Raw genomic sequence first — 20,372 nt, forward strand, 5'->3', positions numbered from 1 at the left:
AGTAAAATGGTTAATAATGGTATCACAATTTATATTGGTAGGATATTCGTTAAATTCTTGAAACGACGTATCTTTTTTGGAGGGATGGGGGATCGATTTGTAACAATTTCTCTAACATTTTTGAGGAAGCACATTAAGTTCGTGTTATCAATAAATTGTATTGTTGAATAACAGTTGACGGAAAAAAAAAACTATAAGCAGCGCATTGTTGGGGAAACACTTTTTCTCTGAGATCTTAATTGTGGTTTTTGCTCGATCTTTAAGGTAGCCGATGACAGCTCGAACGGCTCGTTACAATTTAATTGGTTTAAAGAGTTGACAAACGACTTAATCGGAAAAGGCGAAACCAGGTAAGAGTTGAGTTTCTTAAAAGGTACGCCTTTGGCTGAAGTCTGAGACAACAAAATGTTGTCAGTATAACAACCTGATAACTATTGCCAGCTACTACTGACCGTTCCATGAAGGAAGAATATAATCACAAGTCTCGTTGGCTTATTAGTTTAGACATTTATAAATGCGTAACCCGTTTGGTCCTTTATTGGAGCGATACAAACACATTAGTTTTTTATAGCTTTTTCTTTATGTGAGCGCCGATTTTCTGGTTTCGTACCTTTGACTACTGAAAAGGTTGAGTTACTTTTAAGTAGTCTGAAAATTGTTGATTTTGTCTTTTCTGTTTGTCTTTGACCACAGTGAAGCAGTATTTCGGTGCCTGGATGTTCTTCTGAAACTCAATCATTCTTTGCTGGAGCCTCACATGGAGACAATCTGGATGATGCTCTGGAAAACTGGAAACAGCGATGGTGTTGCTCACAATTGTTTGATGCTATCTTTCATTTCCACCTACATGAAGCTTCGACAGGTAACCGCTTTTTTAAATGCGTAAGATTCCCCTTTGATGTTAAAAAGGACAATTAGCCTTTGGACAAAGTTTTTCGAACCATTCCCTACCTATTTAATTATTTAGTGTATTCAATGCAGCAGTTTTGTTTCATTTTTTTCCCAATATATTTGCTTTCTTCTTTATATTCCACTGCACTAACTGTATTCTAAAACTAATATATTTTATTTTATTTATTTATTTATTTATTTTTATGTGAATGTGTAGTTATGTATTTGTAACCATTTTATCTGGAATATATTTGTAAGCAATGCTCGCCTAGACTAGCTATTGCTAACTGCGAGCATTGCATAGCTTTGTGATATTTTATGCAAAATACATAATAAAAACTGAACTGAACTGAACTAAAAACTGAACTATATGTTTCTAGCTTTTTTGGCCCCTGTTTTTCGCCAGCCCATTTTGAAAACTTTATGTCAAACAAAAAAGTCAAATTAGATATTTGCCGAGCCTTATGACAAAAGCTCTTAAAGAAAAAGAAATTCTAATTAAAATTCCATTAAGATGCTAGAATTAATGAAATAAGAATTATTATAGTATATTTAGTTACGTAGCCAATCTTCGCTGAATATGAGGGGTTTTCACCACCTTTGAAAAGAAAAAAAATTAAATTTGAAATATAAAGTTCTACAAAAACTTTACCGAAGAAAATTTCGGAAAAGGAATGAAAAAATTAATGATAATTGTTACTGGTGTTAACAACGATGTTTAAACTAAACTCACTCTGAAATTGTGATTTCTAAAGGAAAACAATACATAACTTTTAAGAGCTCACATTATGTCCAACTGCCTGAGTAAAAGATATCTGCATGCGGTTTTGCAGTTTAGTGTGAAGTCCGCTGATGTAGCTGCACCGGAAGGAAACGCTGGAAGCTCTTTTACAAGTGTGTACTAAGTTCAAGATCTCAGATAAGCAGCGAGTTCGTCGCCATGACCTAACATTGGCGTATGGCTTTCCGTCCTTTCTGGAGAGTTTCTCTTCGAGGTTTCGCAGACGACTTTGAATTCTGTCAGTGTTTTTTGGTAAATCTTTCTAATAAGAGAGTATTTACTGCATTTAAAAGTTATCCACCCAATAGAAAGATCAGGCCCGCGTTGCTCGAAGCATGGTTAGCGCTAACCAGCGTTAAATACCATGGAAACCTATAGCTTTTGATACCTCTTAACCAACGGTTAGCGCTAACCAGGCTTCGAGCAACCGGCCCCAGAGCCTTAATCAACGGAGGCCTGTCTGAAAGCAAAAATGCCAACGCAAGAGGCCTCTTTATTGATGCAAGTTTTTTTCGTCGTAGTTTGAGAAGCTTGTGTCCGTTATTCTTGCCTCCTTGAGAACTCTGGAAGTATCCACATTTAGCCTGACAGCTTTATTCAGACAGAAGTAAGTTTAAATGTTTGTATAACTTTTAGCAAATGTCGCCATTGCAATGTGGCTGCAAGAGGAGGTGGCAAACGTTTACAGTCCTTGGGCTAGAAGCCGAAACTCTCCCCTCTCAGGAAATTTGGTGACATATATATGTGACATATATATGTGATGCAAATCAGTTTGTTCGCCCCTCTGAAGATGAGGCGTTTGGTAGTACGGCCTCATACTTCTTCCTGAGGCGGAAAACCACGGGATATCCAATTTGTGGCTTAAGCAAATTACACCTAAAACGTCCAAACTTGAGCTGTGACATTCTAAATTGTGTGCGTATATGCATGTAAGGTATAGGTAAAGGTAAAGTCTCTGTTACGAGCCTAGAAAGGCCCATCCCTGGGGGTAACCCTGCGATGGACTAGCACCCCCTCCAGGGGGGAGTTAGAAATACTCCTAAGCGCCTATATGTATGTATTCACTACCAGATATCCTGCTCCAATTTCATCGTTTTAAATGCTCTCTAGCACTTTGACAAATGAAGAATGTATAGAACTGCTGCAACGTTGTAGTGTCTTCAAAACGATTAAAGAGAAACTGAGAAAGATGGCGAAGTTTTGTATGACCTACACAGACAAGATGTCGTTGATTCTGTGTTTCCTAAGAACTACGAAGGAGCACCGGTGGCTCAGTTGGTTGAGCATCGGGCTGCCATGCGGGAGGTCGCGGGTTCGAATCCCGGCCAGATCAACATTCGGGATCTTAAAATAACTGAGGAGAAAGTGCTGCCTTTTTTTAATGACATCTGCAACTGGTTAGACTTTGCAAGTCAGTTGTCAAGTCTTCTTGGATGAGGACTATAAACAGCCTATCTAATTCCACTTCCCAATTTGGAAGACACCCGCGCTGGAACTAAAGCAATAGTTTCAATTACGGGAGAGTGCAATTTGTAGTCTTTGAAAAAAATCACGAGTGCTTATTTATTGCAAATTGAACGAGAAAAATCATGTGATAATAATATACATGAAATACAATTTCGAACTAACCTATCACAATTGTGCTAGGGAGTCGTATAATCACGAATCAATTGTCCAAATTTTGCGCCATCCACTGCTCGCATTTGATTGACTATCTGCGAGCTTCTTTAATCATTGACCAATCAAAATGCTTTGTTTGTTACCTCTTTTTTTTTTGCCCGGAATAATCGCTTTCAGTCTGCACTGTGTTACCTGCATTTCTCTCAGCCAATCACATTGGAGTAATTTACCATGTATATTATTAATGGAGTAACAACATAACAGTACTAAGGTTTGCATTGAGATGTTGTAGCACACGAATCGTTAATTTCATAAAATGCGCTCCTCACAATGTTCAATTACCACCACTATTTGTTTTATTTCTTATTAAGCGTCGATAGCCGAAGAACAAGATTTTATGTGGTTATCATGTGGTTTTTTGCCTTTGATAAAGACTATTGATCGCACGGACAAAAGTCGCCAATAGAGAAGTCCGAACAACCTGGTTTAAAACACCTCAGGGCTATGCTTCAAAATGATATGTGCCCAGACTTCTCCGAGGGGCGGGTTTCGTGTCCTGACCAATGGACCAATAATTACATCCCACCAATACAGTAAAAAACCGGACACGTTTGCGATCAGCTTTAAGACTCCACTTTCTGGAGAAATAATGTGACATAACCTTACAAAATCTGTGGCCAGAGAAATGAAACAAGAGCTTTAAAAAACTGTGTTCGTCGATGCTGCAGAACATACATGTATGTCGTTTGGTTTTTCAATTTAATACAATATCCTTGTTCATAGTCATGCGAAAAGAATTACACCCACTCTCTAGGGAAAAGAACGCCTGGTCGTAGGTTACATGTTGGACAAATACGTTTGTTTTTGTTTCATACTTCTGGAATCAGCTCAAAGTTAATTGCTTTTTCTTCTTAAATTTTAGGTTTACTGTAGCCATTCAAGGACTTCCTTATGGTCAAATTGAAAGCATTTGGAATATCTTTTGTGGAGAGATCAAAGAACACTACATTCAAACAGTAAAATTAAAGAAACTGCGCAAGGAAAAGTCCTCGTCATCTTCATTACTCATTTGGAGGAAACTAGAATATTCAATGAGCTTATTCAATACATTTATTGTGAATATAAGGTTTGGAGCAATTGGAGAACAATTTAAAAGAAAACCATTCTTGAAGTCAACAGCACCACTGTTTCAGAACACAGTGAAGGATGTCCTAAAACCTCTTGTAGATTTGGCTTCAATGGAAGTTGAGCAAAAAGTAAGTTAATTTAGTTACCTCCTATTCACGTTTTCTTGTGATTTTGATATTGGCGCTGTAGATCAAGACCTTTGAAAAAGGGGTTTAAAAGGGCATGCCCAGTATTCCTCATGTAATACCGAAATTGATGATCGCGCTGGCATTTAATTAGTTTCGTTATTCGATTGCGCTACCCTGGAAACAACAAAACATTTCAGCCAAATCTTTATTCTTTGGAAGTGTTGTTCCCAATTTGGCGCTGGCTCAGCATTTCTATCTGGTGATGGAGGATGATTTGGAGCATGGATGGTTTGTTTGTAAGTAAATTAAAAGTGAAAGAGAAGGAAAAAATATGCCCGTTTGTTCACAACCTCAAGGTTAGGTGACACCGTCAATTTTCCAAGCACTTTTCTGTGTATTCGCGCTATTCCAAATCAGTAGCACTGAGTTTTCTGCGTGTTCTACCTTGATGTTAACTCCAATTTGTTTGTGTGCAGTTTTCGATTGCACCCACGATAATTGATTGCAATTACTGTGACGTCCATCTTCTTCTGGCACCATAGTTAAATTATCTCTCATGCCAGTAGTTCGTATCGAACCCTTGTTCTCAGCAGGACAAGCAACATTTATAATCTAACATTTCTTCTTACCTTGCTACTTATCATAAGGGTCATCATTATCTTATGTACCTGTGATAATTATTATCCTCTGTACTGTATAATCATCTCCAGTCCCGGGAGAGAGAATCAGCCCTTTTCTCCGCTCTACTGTTGCAACATACCTTAGCAGAATTAGAACTTCTCCTGAACAAGTTTCAAGTTGTTGGCGATAACGAAGGACACGAAACCCTGTTACCGTCAGTTTTTTGGAGCGAAGAAATCGGTGACTTTGTTCCTGCAAAGACGACTATGGCAGCGCTTATCAGTAGAGACCACTGCAGGCATTGGTACATTAAGGTTTGTTTCGAATGCGCCATTTCCTTCTAACAATGTGGCATCACAATCACCACGTATGTTTTCGCAATTTTAATAACCTTAATTTTTTTCAAAAACATTAACGCAGTCTAGCGGCGAGCAAATATGTGGTATTTGAATGTGAGCAAAGTATCTTTTTTCGGCACTTTCTTTCGAGATAGTTGGCTTCTCTTTTCATGGTGAAGATTAAGAGACCGTTGCTCACAAATTCTAAGAAAGTTATCCGTGTTTTGAAGCATGAAAAAGAAGTTAGAATTGAAGCATCCCCTGATTTCAAGTTTGCCCGATCAGAATCTTGCCAGTTTACATTGGAATGGAAAAAAGACAGTGTGGGGCATTGTTTCTTGTTCGGCAAAACAACATGGTAAAAGAGCAAAGCCTCTGACCAAACAATTTCTTGTTCATTTGACACTACACTATCGCGTTCCCTCTTTTTAGTTTATGGGCTCTCTCCTGTTGTTTTTTTTATATCGAAATCTGATATATAAGCACCTCGACCATTTTAGTTTAAACACCTGTTTCTCTTGTTTTCTTTCTACGTTTTCGTCTCCACAACAGTTTGCATGAATTTAATCCTTATGCAAGTTTTTATTTTTTTCTTATCAGAACGCTCTTTGCATTCAAAGCATCAGATTTGCTCTTCTCAATAAAAAGAATTTAGATCAAGGAAATGAACTTTGTATTGAGCTTCAGAAGCTGGTAACCTGTGTGTGCAGCAGTATCAATGCTGAAATTGTGCGCAGTGAATCGTGGGATAGACAGGTACCGACAAACGGACACCTCATTGGCTACTATAACCCTTTTGAAGGACTTTCTTACTGTAAACAGTTGAGTCCATAATTGTTTGCTTAAAATACGCGTTGACAAAACTTTTCAATTTCCATCAGGAGTTGACCATCAATGAAAATAATGCTGTTGTAGCACACTGGGATTTGATATCAAGAAATGCTCTTGTACTTCTTCCGCTGTGTAATGCTGACCAACAGTTTACACTTGCTCAGATGCTTGTCAAGACCCTCGCACAAGGAAAAGAAGGAAACAATACAGCTGTTCCAAGGTATGTGTCAAATGATCCTTCAATCTTTTCTAAGTAGTGCGGATTTTGTCTGTGACAAGTCAAGCTCTGACGATCATAATAGACGAATGTCTTGAATGATATTAAAGCATCAACTCCCCAATGGGATATGCATTAGTATATTGGGTGTATCTCATTTGCAAACGTCAAAATTTCCTGTTGCAATTTTGGACTTCCTGTTCAGAAATTTTGTGAATTTCGGAAAATTTTCCTTCCGGCACAGCAAAATAAACCATTCATATTTCAATCGAAATTTCTCGGATTTTTGGTAAATGGTCAACATCCGCAATTCCAGACTAACTTGAGCCCGGTTTTGTGCGCTCGCCTTTGGACTGGAAAACTGAAGCAGCAGATTATTTCGCCTCCATTCCATGGTTCAACTGTGAGTATACGAAACTGGCCGGTAGCCCTTTATTGCAATGGGGTGATTTAATGAGTAAATACTGTTAATTACTTGAGGACAGTTTTGTCCTTGACATGGAAACCTTAGTTGTTGTAAATTGTCCACAAATAATCCATAATGCAGTTGTCTTGCAAGAGGTGATTTCTTGCAATGGTATTGTAAAAAATGGCGTGAGAGCAGCAAAGATCATAGAATGCCGCTGACACAAGCTTTTAGACTGGGAAAGATGGTGAGGGAAAAATGGAAAAGCAGTCGCTAGCTCGCTCAAGGATGAATGATGGCTAGTTTCTCTCAACCAGTCTTACGGCGCATTAAGAGCAAAATTTTCACATCCATTTGGGTTTTTCTCTCTAGTTTTATCACAATGTATGATGTATCCATGACGTCGATCCAAGACGCGTCTCTTCACGAGATTCTCTCCATGCAAACGGCCACAGTATGTGCTGTTTTGAGTGAACTGAAGCAATGCATTGATTCTACATGGTAAGATTATATTCCTTGTGATGACAATGTGTAATTGTGGGGTCTTAATCACTGCCCACCGCTCCGAGGCTCAGTTTTCAGGCCCAATGGTACAACAAACCAAGCCATGCGAAATGAATGTTTTGTTCTCTTTTGGAAAATATTTAGTAAAAAAGTCACTACTGTTATGCGAAGAAGGCTCAGAGTGGGAGGTTGATTAATTAGTGTTCCGGTTCCAAAAACCGGCTGCTCATTTTGCATCGGGATTTATAATTGTTTCCTTCGTGGATAATCAATGAATCTACGATTCAAAGTGCTCCATTTTTGCAGTGATTAATTCATTTTATAGCAAGTGTATGAACAACACGAGACAGTTGTCAATAGACGGCATACTCAGGCCTTCCAATCATATAGAATTCGAAACAAAGGGGGCATTGTCAGTGATCATTTACAATCTGCTATGCTGTCACTTCTTGCCTTTCGATTTTTCGTTGTTTGATTTGTACTGCAACATTTTAAACGTAGAGCGAGTTTCAATCGAGTGTCGTAAAACCAAAACCAAAGTAATAACTTTGGCCAATCAAAAAGGACGGAGACAATCCAGTAAACCAATCAAGACTCGAAGTAATTACACGTAGCCGACACAAAGCGCGTGGGAAAATGTGCAAAGGCAAGCCACGATTGGTTTTGCTTTCACTTCTGATTGGTTGAAAAACTGTCGCGAGAACTTTCAACCAATCACTGAGTGAAGTAAATGCAAAACCAAAGCAATTCGCTAATTACTTTTGACACTCAATTGAAAACCGCTCAAATAAAAATAACAATAATAATACTGTTTTTTAACGAGGGTGACATATATTACCTGTAAGCCATTAGTTTTCATTGTGGATCTTCTATATGTGTTGATCGCATAATCAACTAATTTCAGTTATAGCTGGACAAGTCTCTTAAGTAGTAAATGCCAATTTGTCTTGTTGCATATCTCTATATATTTATCTTAGCGGTGGAGACGTGCTTGTCGAACAGATATCCAAGGTGCTTCACCGTATCGGAACCCCGAGATTTTTATCACATGTAAAGGATAATGAAGAGGAAATGGTTAAGTATGACGACAAGATCGACCCTGACCAAGAAGAGGAGGAGGAGGAAGAGAAAAAGACCATGGAGTGTGATGAAAACGGTACAAGAAGATTTGATGAAACTTAGGACGCTTTCCAGTCGGCTAGAAGTTCGAAATTATATTCCGGATAAGCCATCGGATGATCGATTAGAACATTAACTAGTCACCCTGTGGAATTTTGGGTATACTTAGCAAGGTTTTCCGACAGAAACGTTTGTTATATTGGTCTGTTTAGACTCGCACCCAGTGTCTGCTTTATTTGTTTTCATTTTTTGGCGGAAAATGCTTTCATTCCCCCAATAAAATTTTAAACTAGGATTTTTATTTGCTGGCCGGTCACGGTGTACTCAACTTGCCTTAATTTGAATAATTTGAAGAACCACCATTTTAATTAGCCACGATCCCTTCCATATTCTTTTTCTTTGCCAAAGTTGGTAGCAAGATAAGTCAATAGCAATGACTGCAGTGCTCAACATCTTATTTATTTGTTTGTTTTGGTGCTTTAGATGAAGGGAGGTCAGACGAGGATTTTAACAATGACAATCATAATTTGCAAAGAATGGATGAAACAACTGAAGAGCCACGCGTGAAGAATTTAAAAGCATTTTATGCACTCGGCCGTGCGGTCACCGGGATCTCGAAAGTAGAGTTACTTTCTTACGACCCTGTTGTAAAGTTTTCTGCTGCGGATTGTCAGAGAATTCTAAAGGTATTTCGTGAATGTAGAATGTGCCGGTTTCACAGTGCCTCTTGAATCTTGTTCAAATCGATCTCCTTGCGCAAGCTTATGACTCTACACTTAAAACCACCATGACCACCTTGCTCCTCGTATGACCAATATTCAAAGAGCAAGACCATCTGCTCCTTGGTATGAACCACGGCCCGGTTGTTCAAAAGCTGATTAACGATACTCCCAGATTAAAAATTAACCAAGGAGTTTATTTCTCTACTCCCAAATGCTGTTCAACGCTGATATTCGGCAAAACGTTAAATTGGAAGAGGTCAATCTTGAAAAGCAAAAGAAACTTTCGTGTAAAAGTTGAAAAGTTGAAACAAAAGTTTACGCTAATCCAGGATTAAGTTAATCGGCTTTCGAACAACCGGGCACAGGATGCAGCGTCAGTGAGGAACAATTTATTACAGCCATAGTATCTAGTATAAGCGCTATTCTTGCATAGATGATTAAAGATAGGATAAAACTTAATGATAGTAAAACGAACTTTTTATCGTTGGTATTAAGCAGCAGATAAGCAAAGTTCGTATTGATCAATTATCTGTTGGAGGGTGCGTAAGGCCGATTTTCCTGATACGTACTCATTTCCCACCAGCCAATCAAAATGCGCGTCTGACAACACGTAACCAATCAAAATTCGTGGGATGTCACAGCCGTTTTTTCATAGTCTCATCTAAATACAGCTATCGACCAATGAGAATGCGCGTACTATCCTAATTATTTTATAAGAGAGTACAGACAACGCTGAACCACTTTCGATTTGTTAACGCGAAAAGCTTTCTTAAAGGTCAGGCACTCTTACATGGAAACAGCACTAGTTTGTTATAGAAGTCATCTTGTTTCAAACAAATTGGCTTAAAAACTTGAAAGGATTTGTTAAACTTAAAACCTTTTAGTTTAGGTAATCAGCGAAATATTAGCCCATGAAATATTGCTAAATTGTTGGATGGCAAAAGCGGTAACGAGACCCATCATTCTTTGCAAAACTTGAATTTTTGAAGCAACCATTCTCAAAGATCTAGTATATCGGGCTCAAGTTCTCGAAGGTAGCTGATTATGAAATTCACATTCAATTTTCAGTGCTGGTTTTGTGGATGATTGAGTAGAAAATGATGGGCATAGGCTAATGAGGCAAAAATTTGGTTTATCAACGGAGTTGATAATGTAAATTGACCACCGTACAGAGATTCTAAAAGCTGACGTTTCGAGCGTTAGCCCTTCGTCAGAGCGAATCATGAGGCAAAACTTGTGAGGCAAAACTTGTGAGGCAAAACTTGTGAACAATGAAAGCCCACCAAAAATCCTTGCGAAGTTCTGCAAGGAGATGGCTTTTCAGCGGGAGGTTTCTGCATTCAACCCCAGCCGAACCAACTCTTGGGGGTTTTCAAATAAACGGAGACACAATTACAACTTCGTATGCAAATTTTTAGTCTCTTAAGCCGTGTTCAGTATTTATAGATAGAAAAAAAGAACGGTGGTCCTGGCCGTTTGAAAACTCACAAACATAGCGGGAAGTTGAAATACTGATACAACGTCAAAAAACACATAGCGAAGGTTGCATTGTGTACTGACGAATTTCACTTTCCAGGTTTTGGGTTATCTACCACTTAATTGGCTGTCTGATGATAATCATGCTCGTTGTTTGATTGGTCTGCTCGCATGTGATGTCGTTTTTACTTCTTTCCTGCTAAAGGTGAGATATTAAGGCTTTGGTGTCGGAGTCGTAGTGTCAAGGTCTCGGCTGAGTAACCCCGTTGAACTTTTTTCCACGCAACCGCTTGCATTGGGCGAGTACAGTTATAACGTGGACTTAATTTCACTTTAGAATTGAACAAATTGGCCGTTTTCGCCCGCTCTGTCTTACGCCCTTGTCGTACTCAGGCGTCCAAATACCTTCGCACCAATTTCTCTTCCATCTTCCCACTCGAACATCTACCAGAAATGTCGATCTCTCTCTGTCATTTGTCCTTGGCCCATCAAATTACTCTGTTATCTAAATTTAGAGTGCGGTTCCCGCCATATTATGGCCAATCAGAATGGACCTGATGACCACGAGGTCTCTAATTGGTCTGCAACCGAGTAGACGCTCGATGGAATGCTCGTGCTTAATGCAAAATCATGAATCGTGCAAGGAATTGCAAGGAACACAATACAAAAATCTAGCAGTAGCTGTCGTAAAAATAGATAATACCGAAATCTGATGAGCCTCATTCCATCGCAGATCGGGACCTCTGAGTTCAGGAGTATGGATTTCTGCACCTACAAAATTTATAAGACCGTGAAAGCTATGACCTTGCAATTATGCTGCATGTCTTTTTACAGAATTAAAGATCACTCAAACCTACTGTGAGATGGTCATTAATGCGTTCTTATGACGCTCTACGAATATTTCAACCTTTGTTCATATTTGTTTAGTATATACATATTCATGCAATACAATTGAAAACGTTGTGACAGCTCTGTTCTCTTTCAGGACTGTTCTCTTGAATTTATGAAGTTGTTGATCCTGAGCCGTCAGTTTCTTACAATTCTGTTTGATGGTTCTGTCAGCCGTAAAAAAATCATTGCGCATCGCGTTATTGAGCTCGAATCTCTTCACACCTGGCTATTTGGCTCAACCGTCAAACTTTGGCAGACTTTTCACATGGTGAGAAAGATCTTTGGGAATCCGTTACTCATTAAGTTTTATCCAAACGCAAGTAATTGAAGGGCATAATTATTTTAGTGCCGGTTTGATTGTTTTCGAATAATCATGTTTTTCCTGAGACATCTATAGTTTTCTACCGTGTTAGAATTGAACGCCGATAAAATGTGACCTTGTTGCCACTCGGACCCAACACTTGAGCGGAAGTTGATGAGCTTGCATTTTTACCTTAACAGGATCCAAGTAAAGGAGACATTCTAGATAGCGTGCTAAGAGTCACTAGAGGCCTGATGAACTCGACTGTCAAGTACCTGCTCAAAGCTCCCTCTAAATACACCTGCGAGAGCACAGTCCAGAAGGTACAAAAATGTTGCAAGAACGATGAGATAACGAGTTATATTTATTCGTCTAGTTATTTAGTAATGCCATAGACGTTGGAATAATGTTGATGGCATTGATAAACTGGATTATCAATGGCATATCCACATGGTAGGTTTTTATCCACTGAATCCTTATGGAATGAAAATTTAGAGAGGTGTTTTTTTTTCCAAACGAAAGGGGGAAAACTGAATATTCGAATAAGCCCTTACTTGACTAGAGAACAAAGTACTTTTACCCCACATGAGATGTCAAGTCCTTTTGTCGAAACCGAGCGACATTGTTGTGTGTGTGTTTTTTTTTATTTTGTTGTTGTTGTTGTTTGTTTTTTTGGGAGGGGTGGGAGGGGGTGCTCTAACTTCCGTGTCACCCCTATTACTTCGGCTTTGACATTAAAGGAAAACCCCTGAACCCAGAAAAAAAGAATCCCTGAGTAGAATAGAGAATTGCTAGGTCTGATGACCAGTCCGGGACATGATCTGGGGAAGGCGCATGCTTTCTACATCACACCAACCCTTCTCTCTTGGTGTAACATCTTTATTCTTGCAGAAGAAGTAATCTCCCGCTTGCTTGGCTCGGCAAGTTTTCTGTAAAACGCTCTTAATATAGCGGTGTTAGTTTTCTTGTGGTATGGGTCGTAAAGGCTTTGATATTTTCATTACTTTAGTTACAAGAAGACTTGGGGACCTTTTCCACTGACGTTCGGAAATGTTCGAAACATTTGATAGATAATATTGCGCGTTCCAACCACGCATTATTAGTCGCCGTAGGTGGATTTTTGGCGGTGTGTGAAGAGGTATGTCGGTTATTTTATTTTAAATTCCGGTGGGTCGGAGCTCGGAAAAGTACCATCAATCGCTCTTTACATGGGTTCGTTGAGGACTGGAGGTTTTAAACTCGCGGAACGTGCTGTAACCTAAACATAATGCCACATCGATATCCTGAAGTTACCGCTTCATTTAAACAGCCGTACCAGTATGTCAAATCAGTAACGATAACAGGGTGTAGAAGTATCACCATGACTACAATATAATAATTCATCGTCAGAATGATGATACTGTAGACTATTTTTAAAGAACCTTCTTCGTGGCTGCATTACGTCTGTGGACCAGCCTGGCTTCCAACCATCATGAGGATCGTCTCTGTCTTCTGTTTTAAGACGAGGTTGAAATATTACTTGCATGTTTTTTCAGATTACATCTGTTTTTCTCCAAAGTCTTATTTTTGTAAGCCACGAACCCTTGATTTAATTCTGTGTTGTAAAAGGCATGGAGAGCTATGTTAGTTGCATTTACAAGAATCTTATTATCGTTATTTTCCATGATTGTGTCAGGTAAGGCAATATTGAATTCTTTCAGGTACTCACAAGCAAGGTCTCTGGGATCAAGATGACTCGAATTTCATCATCTATTGTGATCAATCTCGGCCCTGCCTTGTTAGCTCTGTTAAAAACGATGGCTCAGTCATCCCAAAGGGAGCAGGAAATAAGTAAAGAGCCAACCTCAAGAGAACGAAATGAAAAGAAGTGGCAAGACTTCCTATTACAGTTTCCTGTCTGGATCGATTCCTTCACTTGTTTGCTACATATTTACTCCGTATCGCAACAGTCAGGGTATTGAATCTTGTTCCATTCCAATCCAGGTCTTCGTTTCTTGTTTCTGAAATATTTATGACAGACATTTTGAACTGCGCTAATAATGACCAAGCCGGCGGAAATGATCATCGTAGTCTAGGGCATCTGAAGCAGTTGCAAAGAGAGCCTGTGAAAATACAAGTTAGTTGATAGAGCATTGCAGCGCAGGCGCGCTAGCGCACTGCCACTGATAAGTTCGAAACCGCTCAAGCCTCGGTTTACTTCAGGCTATTTGCAATTGCTAAAGTTGCTTTTAACTGCTATGATCATGTGATCCTCGATTAGTGTCATTCATTATAACCGCAGTTCAAAATGCCTTAAACCCATTAAGCCCGCGAGGGGGCCCCCCTTAACGCGTAAAATCGTCTGGCGTTAGACAGAGTAAAATCTATAAGTAGCCACTGGAAGTAAAAGGGTTAAATTAATATATTTCACTATCATCCATTCACCTTCTACGGGATATAGCAAGAACGTGCAACTGACTCTGGTGGTAGGAGCAGTTCCGCGCAATGGCACTTTCATGGATTCGAGCCAGCTCAAGCTTGGACTTGTTCTTCAGGCTTCCTTGACAACTGCATAAGTTATTCTCATTTTTGACAATCAATTTCACTTAGAGTTTTCGTTTCTTATTTCACCCGCATGGAAGAAAAAAGATCAGACTTGACAAATAACTTGCGATGAAACGGACATCTAGAGGAGCCACGCTATATTTGCCCATTTCAATCAGATAAATGCTATTTACCTTTTCTGCTCTTACATTATGCTCTTACATTATGCTCTTACATTATACATTACTATGGCGAAAAAAAATCCTGTATCAGCTAGTTTTGCATCATTCCTTCTACTTTTAGGAAGCTACTTCTTGTAAACGAGAAGTTGAAGCAATGTGAATGGCAGCTAGTATTTGACGTAGTATTGACAACTGCCATTCACCATGTGTTTGAAAGAAACTTCAACTTCTCTCTGTCAGAGAAAGAGGTAAGCAGATCTTATCATGCGAGTGCTAAACACGTTTGCGTGTGACTTGATGTGTCGATGTGTCGTGGTGATATGTGATGTTCGAACTCGGTAAAAGGAAAGGAAAGGAACTTTATTTAAGTGTCTAGTCTTCTAGCGCTGGAGCACTAAGTGAGGACACTGTAAACTGAAATCAACAAATCAGCGCAAGTCAAATCAAATGTTGGTTTTTGAGGAGAGACGAAAACCGGAGTACCCGGAGAAAAACCTCTCGGTGTAGAGCAGAGAACCAAAAAAACTCAGCCGACGTATGATACTGAGTCTGGGAATCGAACCCAGGCCACATTGGTGGGAGGCGAGTGCTCTCACCACTGCGCCATCCCTACACCCCCTTGTATTTCCTGACTGACAACTGACTGGAAGCAGGTCACTTCTCTGTAATTGATTCTCTGTGATTAGCCCATAAGCTGCCTGTGAATCAAACTACAAAGCACGGGAAAGGGCTTATTGTTTGCCCAATCATTGAAATGTGTCGCGCTCATGCAATGACAGCGTGGGCTCATCAGAAAAAAGAAGGAATGGTTTCGTGGCAGAGATTTTCTCGCGGGGAAGGATAGACAGGAGTCGTTTCTTTAGTTGGGTTCCGAACATCGCAGCAAAGTTTACAAACAAAGTTAAGTAATCATTCCCCTACCACTTGAGTTAAATTTATGTAACGGCATGTTCACTTTCCATTACGATACTTCGAACATGTAGATAACCAGCTACTTTCAGTTTTAAGCATTTCCGACGGAGGCAACAAATTTGGAAACTAAGCCGCATCCAATAAGGGATTTACATTTTCTCAATTTCTTATGTTCTTGTTTTACCAGGAAGAAACCGTACATTCCTGCCTTCATTTTCTTAAAATAGTTTGCCGGTCGTGCTCAAAACTCAGCGTGGATTTACCCGAGGATTTACACATCAGACTAGTGGCGTCGTCATTACACTTCTTAAGATTACTTCGCTCTGTGGAATCTGGTAAGAAAGACGAACGCCAATCAGAAACGGAAAATTACCATTACAAAAGCGATATTATAGAAAACGTTGTGGCAGATCAAAGAAAAGATCCAGAAACAAGGGACATTATGGAAGAGGGTTACGGGCTCGTGTTGTCGTTACTGGAGGGATGCGATCCCGTATTGCTGCCTGAATTATTGGATGGCTTGTGCAGCGGAATCGTGAGTATTTTTCTTGATTTGGGAACACAATTCCAGACTTTAATATTGCCATTTCGATTCTGATCATGCACAGCTCCTAACTCAATGCGCGCTCAATCTCGTCACCAGAGCCTCCTATCTATTGTCTGCTCAGGACATGCGCAAAAGGGAAGAGCCCTGGAGTCGTGAATGGACTCGCGCTACTTTACTTGTTTGCGTGGGTTGTACTCAAATTCCAATCTTAAGTTTCCTGATATCTCTAGAGAAAACATTTAAGGGGTATTTCATAAGCAGAGCGTGAAAAAAAGATCATTCGACCTTATTCACCTGTAACATTTTTATTTTCCAAATTTAGATTGCGTGACACTTTACTCAAGAGAGTGTTTTCTAGGGTTGTCCAATGCACATGATCTGTACTTGGAAAACAAAATGAACAAGCCAATTGATGGTTTGCGTGTGACATTACTGCCGCCATGTTGGTGTACAGAACAATGCAGTAAAATACCTTTTGGGAATTTGACTCTATTATTATGCAAAACTTGTCGGGACATTTTCAATTGTTTTGTACACCGACATGGCCGTCTCATCAGGTGGATGCAAACCTAGAATAAGGTTTACTGAATTGTTTCGGGAATCGAGGACTGTTTAAGTACTTTAATCTGAAAATATTTAAAAATACCGACTGATTGTTTACTTGCTTCCTTGATTACTTGATTGATGGATGATTTTTTTTTTACTTTTGAATTTCTGAATGACTGAATAACTACCTGGGGCCGGTTGCTCGAAGCCTGGTTAGCGCTAACTGTTGGTTAAGAGGTATCAAAACCTATAGGTTTCCATGGCATTTAACGCCGGTTAGCGCTAACCATACTTCCAATCGAGAAACCCGGGCCAGGATGACAAACTGGCTAACCGACCGAACGATTGATTGGTTGACTAACTGATTTATTGATAGATTAAATTCTGTATGGTGTCAGCGATGTTTGCTTTGATAGAACATTCACTATTTCCACTCTTAAGCGGTTTTTTGTAACATGTTTAACAGACTATTAGTACCATAAACAAAGATTCTGTAAATCTGCTCCACGTTTCCTTACAAGTTTGGTTTCGTCTGCTAAGTGAACGCTTTATCAAAGAAAGAAAAAAAGAGTTGCGTCCAAGATTACCGAAGGTAAGAATTCTTCTTTTCCTCTGGATAGCTAAGGTGTAACTGGGATCAAGGGTACGAAGCGTCCAATGAGCGTGGACATTTAGCTCAGTGGTCTAGAATGAAGGGCTCTTAACAGATTCGACGCAACTTCGTGTCGCCAGTAGCTTAACAAATCATCGACTGTGTAAGAATTCAAGTGACCAGGACTTTGCAGAACTTTGAAGATTTCACGATGATACATGGAATGTTAAAGAACTTGCTTTTTTTTTTGCATAAGAGTGCAAAGTTTGTGTTGCGAGAGCGATTGATCGTGGTACAAAAATTGATGCTTTTTGGAGTACGAAGGACTATGTTTTGCATTATATTTCTTAATTATTGACTTGTTGCAGTCTTTATTTGCTGTTTTTCTCCTTCATCGTTGCTTGTGACTCAGTGATTTTCACCTTAACGTTTTTGTACGAACCTTCACCTGTGAATCATTTCAAAGCGTGAGTTTCAACGGCTTGGCTGTTGCTATTTGCTTGTTTGTTTGCTTGTATGCCCTTCACCGTGTTGCTTACTTCAATTAGTCAGTCTTTCTTTGTGGTCAATTATTTAGGTGTTGGTCGCCCTTCAGTTCCTAATCCAAGAACGCGACTCTGGCAATCTTGGAATCATTCAACTGGCTATTGACATTATGACGAAAATTCTCTCTCTTGGCAAGGTTTGTGGATTAGTCTGTATATGATCGGCATCTCAAATCTACCAAGTCTAGTTTTCTGTGGCGTGTAATAGATATAATTATATATATATAATAAATATATAAGATGAACGGAAAATGTGTCAGTTTTTAAAAGCTGGTTTTACTAGCACCACCAACAACCTTAAGCGATATGTGCGCGCGCATTAACTTGTTTTTAGTTATGTCTTTTGTCCTACCAAAAGTCCCTAAATCTTACATAAAGGTGTAAAATGATAGGTTAATTTGTAGTCTGTGTCCACATTCCAGACTGTTTATAGCTATTTTAGCCAAAGATTATTTATTCGAGTAACACTTAACTATATCAGGGTCTCTAGAGGATTCATGTGATCTAAATTGTGCGTTTCTATCGAATGTCACGCGTATGGCTCATTAGTGAGTTTTTAAACTCCGTTTTCAGGGAATGGTTCTCCCTCATAATGCTCTTCTGGTACTTCACAGCGATATGATGGTTACGCTTGAGGACTGTGACAATAGGTAAGCAAGTCTTTATAGGATGCAATGGCCAGGACACGAAAAGAGCATAAAGCGGTGGACATGCTACGAAAACCACTGATCAGTGGAATGGGTTCGCATTTCTTTCGTTAAACTTTTTGCTGAAATTCCTTTCTCAAGACCGCAACAATGGAAAAATACGTTTTCAAAATTTATCTCTGTTTTCTCTGGCAATCGCAGAAAAACTTCCCACGAAGAAACCTGTGGTGAAGTCTCCCCCTTTTCCGATAATGTCTTGTATAATCTTCATTCTCAAGTCTCCTCCGAGCGCTTTTCCACGATTATAGAACCTTCCATATGCGCTCAGTTCTGCCAATACCTCTTAAGAATTTGAACTATTTACAGGTGAAAGTGGGCGGCGCAGAGACACGTAAATTCCCACCAATTCCACAGATCGGTGGTTTTCGTAGTATTACCATCAAGGCCTTCTCTTGCTATCTGCAAGAGACGCGACTGCTAAACTGGAAAGCGGGGCAGGTGCCATGGCACTCGCTTTCACCAACGTGGCCCTGGTTCCATTCACGTACTCAACGCCTTGTATTTGTGTGTGTGATATTGGGACTTAAACAGTCAATATCATTTTTTGCAATGACTGCAAAATTCTCCCGCGCTCATTGGTTAGTTTTTATTGTCAATAAGCGGACAGACACGTAACTCAACTTCCCAGCTGCACTTGTAAATAGCCAACTGGTTTGCCTCCAGCCAGTTGGGATTCTTAACAGTTGTTGTTGAATGTTTTGTCGTGATTGTGTTTCATTGGCCCTAAAAAGCCCCTATGGGGAGCGGTCAATTAAGTATGTATGTATTTGCCATAAACAATAGCTTTCGTACGCCGAGCTTCGAGTTGAAATGTTTGAGAACGAGTTTCGGTGCGCAAAAACAGAAGTTTTCAATCCCTCGGGACTTAACATAGCCGCCGTGTGATTTAGACTCATTCGCAAGTAGTCTGGCGTTAGAAAGAGTAAAACCTGTGAGTGACCCTAATTGGAGTCAAATGGTTATTTGATAAAAGGGGACATTATCTGAAACCCTTTTGCTCCTAAGGGCTTCCCCGTTGACGAGACGGATCGCCTGGCGTTTGACGGAGTAATCTTTTTAAGTGGCTCTGTTGGGAGGCAAAGAGTTAAAGCACGTGTTGTGGTCGACTAAAGGATTATTGTTATTGTGCTTTCCATCAGGAGTTTTCTACAATTGTTTGAGTCACAATATGCTCTTTTGAGCACATTGCTGTTTCAGCACTCTGAGGCTGTATATGAGGCTTTTCACGTGTTTATCTCCTGTGTTCGGAGTATCCTTTAATAAGTTATAAATAATAGGCCGGGACCCTTATAGCTGATTCGTGCTTGGTTTTGTTTTGGAGACCATCGCTGGCCGCTTTTAATGAATCTCCATTCAATCACAGTAAGACTATCCACTCAATTACAAATCGAGAATTGCTGTATTACTTCGCTTCCAATGAGATATTGAGTTCACAAGAATGAAAAATATGAATTAATAAAAGACGTCAGTTTTGGATGTGGAGTTTCTTTAACTGGATCCTTAAGATCTTCTGACTAAACTGCTTAAGAGATGCGATGACCGCAAAAATGTCGTATTGGAAACGAGAGGAAAAGAAAAGAAGACGGAAGTTACAGAGAGTGCGCAAAGGATGGCCAGGTTTGTACCAACGTTATCAATTTTATACGAAGTTTGGTTGCCGTGCTCAGCTTATACCTGAAAATTCAGTTTTATGTAATTAGATGCCTGCCTGCCTGCCTGCTTAATTTCGATAAAGTCCAGAAGCGCCCCGTTAACTGTAATCGTCATCTTCCCATTTTCAAGTTCAGAGCAAAGTTAATTGTTTATGTTTACTTGTGGTGTAGAGTGAGAGGACACTTTGTCGT

At 39.6% G+C, this 20,372-nt stretch overlaps 1 protein-coding gene across 1 annotated transcript in view; it reads left to right on the forward strand.

The window, feature by feature from the left end:
- Positions 1 to 20,372, forward strand: part of LOC137992995 (unhealthy ribosome biogenesis protein 2 homolog) — a 36,536-nt gene that overhangs the window by 12,325 nt on the left and 3,839 nt on the right. The window contains exons 10-31 of the mRNA XM_068838641.1: positions 265 to 350; positions 694 to 862; positions 2,194 to 2,279; positions 4,215 to 4,548; positions 5,259 to 5,483; positions 6,108 to 6,263; positions 6,389 to 6,558; positions 7,334 to 7,462; positions 8,443 to 8,621; positions 9,068 to 9,270; positions 10,883 to 10,987; positions 11,768 to 11,941; positions 12,175 to 12,297; positions 12,984 to 13,112; positions 13,675 to 13,928; positions 14,801 to 14,927; positions 15,779 to 16,126; positions 17,151 to 17,276; positions 17,854 to 17,958; positions 18,395 to 18,471; positions 19,668 to 19,777; positions 20,034 to 20,145. Coding sequence (XP_068694742.1) covers positions 265 to 350; positions 694 to 862; positions 2,194 to 2,279; positions 4,215 to 4,548; positions 5,259 to 5,483; positions 6,108 to 6,263; positions 6,389 to 6,558; positions 7,334 to 7,462; positions 8,443 to 8,621; positions 9,068 to 9,270; positions 10,883 to 10,987; positions 11,768 to 11,941; positions 12,175 to 12,297; positions 12,984 to 13,112; positions 13,675 to 13,928; positions 14,801 to 14,927; positions 15,779 to 16,126; positions 17,151 to 17,276; positions 17,854 to 17,958; positions 18,395 to 18,471; positions 19,668 to 19,777; positions 20,034 to 20,145 — 3,527 coding nt within the window. The remainder of the gene's footprint in view (positions 1 to 264; positions 351 to 693; positions 863 to 2,193; positions 2,280 to 4,214; positions 4,549 to 5,258; positions 5,484 to 6,107; positions 6,264 to 6,388; positions 6,559 to 7,333; positions 7,463 to 8,442; positions 8,622 to 9,067; positions 9,271 to 10,882; positions 10,988 to 11,767; positions 11,942 to 12,174; positions 12,298 to 12,983; positions 13,113 to 13,674; positions 13,929 to 14,800; positions 14,928 to 15,778; positions 16,127 to 17,150; positions 17,277 to 17,853; positions 17,959 to 18,394; positions 18,472 to 19,667; positions 19,778 to 20,033; positions 20,146 to 20,372) is intronic.

This window comes from Montipora foliosa, chromosome 2, assembly GCF_036669935.1.
Source record: "Montipora foliosa isolate CH-2021 chromosome 2, ASM3666993v2, whole genome shotgun sequence".
NCBI lineage: Eukaryota > Metazoa > Cnidaria > Anthozoa > Scleractinia > Acroporidae > Montipora > Montipora foliosa.